Consider the following 3,027-nt stretch of genomic DNA (forward strand, 5'->3'; position numbering starts at 1 on the left):
CCCACAAAAGATTAATGAAACTCAGAGCTGGTTCTTTGAAAAAGTAAGCACAACTTGACAAACCTCATCAAGAAAAACAGAAAGAGGGCTTATAAATAAAAAAGTTATAACTGATAACACAGAAATACAAAGGATCACACGATCAGAAAAATGCATTTCAAAACCATACGGCATTTCAATACCTGGCAGAATGGCTATTATCAGAAAGATAAGAAACAGCAAGTGTTGGCAAGGATGTGGAGAAAAGGGAATTCTCATTCACTGTAGGAGTGTAAACTGGTGCAGCCATTACAGAGAACAGTAGGGAGGCTCCTCAAAAAATCAAAAATACGGGAGAAGTCAAGATGGCGGAGAAGTAGCAGGCTGAGATGACATCAGGTAGCAGGAGATCAGCTAGATAGCTTATCAAACCATTGCAAACAACTACAAATCCAACGGGAGATTGAGAGAAGAAGAACAGCAATTCTATGAACAGAAAATCAACCACTTTCTGAAAGTTAGGACCGGCGGAGAAGTGAATCCAAAGCAACAGGGAGATAGACCGCGGGGGGAGGGGCCGGCTCCCGGAAAGCAGCAGAGCGACGGAGCACAAAATCAGGGCTTTTAAAAGTCCACTCCATGGAGGGACATCGCTCCAGAGGCTAAACCAGGGGGAAGCCCACGCGGGGTCAGTGTAACCCCAGGTTACGCAGGGTCACAGAAGGACCAGGGGTGTCTGAGTGTCGCAGAGCTTGCAGGTATTAGAGTGGGGAAGCTGGCTACAGTGACAAAGCTGAGGAGTAAACTATCACCTCGGGCTTACCTTGAACCGGTCGCAGGCTGGGTGAGCTCAGAGTGTGGCCAGAGGCCACAGAGACGGAAGCGACCGGGTGCTTTTCTCCAAGTGCGAGCGATTGAGCGCTTTCCTCCAAGCCCAACCAGAGGCCAGGGAGACGGGAGCGATTGGGCGCTTTTCTCTGAGGGCACACTGAGGAGCGGCATCCCGGGCTCTCATCTCCTCCCGGCTGGAGATTTGGAGGCCACCATCTTCATTCCCGTCCTCCAGAACTCTACGGAAAGCGCTCAGGGAACAAAAGCTTCTGAAAGCAAACCGGAGCAGATTACTCAGCCCGGCCCCTGGTAAGGGCGGTACAATTCCGCCTGGGGCAAAGACACTTGAGAATCACTACAACAGGCCCCTCCCCCAGAAGATCAACAAGAAACCCAGCCAAGACCAACTTCACTCACAAAGGAGAACAGCGGAATTCCAAAGGAGGAGAAAGCAAATCTTTTTTTTTTTCCTAGGCAAAGAACTTTATTAATCTTGTTTCAAACTTTATTCCCAGGCTTCTTCAGCTTAATAAGCTGCAAAGAATGAATTGTGTATAAGCAAAAACTGAAAAGAGCTGCAGTGTCCAAGGGGCTTGGGCTTAAAAATATTAGAGATCTAGATTTTATAGATCCATAAACAAAATTTTAAAAAGCAGTCATAATATAAAATAGCAGCTCCCAGTAACTTCTTTAAGTTTTATCTTCTTCAGAAGTTGACTCAATTCAGTTTGCTTCATTCTTGGAAGCTTCATCAAAATTCTCCACAAGATCTGGAACTTCATGATCATCATCCTCTCCGGTAGCAAGTGGTGCTTTTCCATCCACAGATTGTTTGGGCAGAGCTTCAGCCAGTCTTCTTAAACTAGTCAGACTGTCTGCACCAAGTTGGTTTAAGATACTGGGTAGCATTTCTGTCAGCTGCTTTGTCTCAGCATGGCCTGTAATGGTGAAAGTGTTCGCTGCCAGCGATGCCTGAACTTTGGGGTTGTTAAAGTGGATCACTGTTCCTTGGTTTGTGAACATATTCACTTCTTCAATACCAGAGATATTGTTTACCCCTAACTTCTTTAAGGAGAACTGAAGTTTTTTATCATCTGCTGTAGCTGTTCTATGAACCACCCTCTTCTTTCGGCGAGCAGTTCCTTTCCCACCAATGCGCACTTGTGCTTGCAGTTTGGTGAGTTTCTCCTGGTTCATGATAGTTTCTTTCATCTTGTTGGAGCGGAAATGGGACCGCGCGGGGGACTAGGGTTGGCGCTCAGGGGGTCTCGGGCGGACCAGCTGAGATTAGGTGCCAGAGAAAGCAAATCTTATCTGGACAAAATGACAAGGCAGAAAAACTCGCCACAGAAAAAAGAACAAGAGGCAGCACTGAAGGCTGGGGACCTAATCAATACAGACTTTGGTAATATGTCAGATCTAGAGTTCAGAATGACAATTCTCAAGGTTCTAGCCAGGCTCTAAAAAGGCATAGAAGATATTAGAGAAACCTTCTCTGGAGAGATAAAAGCCCTTTCTGGAGAAATAAAAGAACTAAAATCTAACCAGGTTGAAATTTAAAAAGCTATTAATGAGGTGCAATAAAAAATGGAAGCTCTTACTGCTAGGATAAATGAGGCAGAAGAAAGAATTAGTGACATAGAAGACCAAATGACAGAGAATAAAGAAGCTGAGCAAAAGAGGGACAAACAAATACTGGACCACAAGGAGAGAATTTGAGAGGTAAGTGACACCGTAAGACAACACAACATTAGAATAATTGGGATTCCAGAAGAAGAAGAAAGAGAGAGGGGAGCAGAAGGTATATTGGAGAGAATTATTGTAGAGAATTTCCTTAATATGGCAAAGGAAACAAACATCAAAATCCAGGAGATGCTAAAAACGCCCCTCAAAATCAATAAAAATAGGTCCACATCTAGTCACCTGATAGTAAAATTTACAAGTCTTAGCGACAAAGAGAAAATCCTGAAAGCAGCCTGGGAAAAGAAGTCTGTAACATAAAAGGGTAAAAACATTAGATTGGCAGTGGACCTATCCACAGAGACCTGGCAGGCCAGAAAGAACTGGCATGATATATTCAGAGCACTAAATGACAAAAACATGCAAACAAGAATACTATATCCAGCTAGGCTATCATTGAAAATAGAAGGAGAGATTAAAAGCTTCCAGGACAAACAAAAACTGAAAGAATTTGCAAACACCAAACCAGCTCTACAG

General features: G+C 44.0%; 1 protein-coding gene across 1 annotated transcript; it reads right to left on the minus strand.

Annotated features, from left to right (window-relative positions):
• Positions 1-1,268: 1,268 nt before the first annotated feature.
• LOC116586620 (transcription factor BTF3-like) lies at positions 1,269-2,100 on the minus strand. The gene has a single exon (XM_032336827.1). It carries the CDS (start codon positions 2,020-2,022, stop codon positions 1,534-1,536), a length of 489 nt encoding a protein of 162 aa, XP_032192718.1. The 5' UTR covers positions 2,023-2,100; the 3' UTR covers positions 1,269-1,533.
• Between the last annotated feature and the right edge of the window lie 927 nt (positions 2,101-3,027).

The sequence above is a fragment of the Mustela erminea genome, chromosome 3 (genome assembly GCF_009829155.1).
Source record: "Mustela erminea isolate mMusErm1 chromosome 3, mMusErm1.Pri, whole genome shotgun sequence".
Taxonomy (NCBI): Eukaryota; Metazoa; Chordata; class Mammalia; order Carnivora; family Mustelidae; genus Mustela; species Mustela erminea.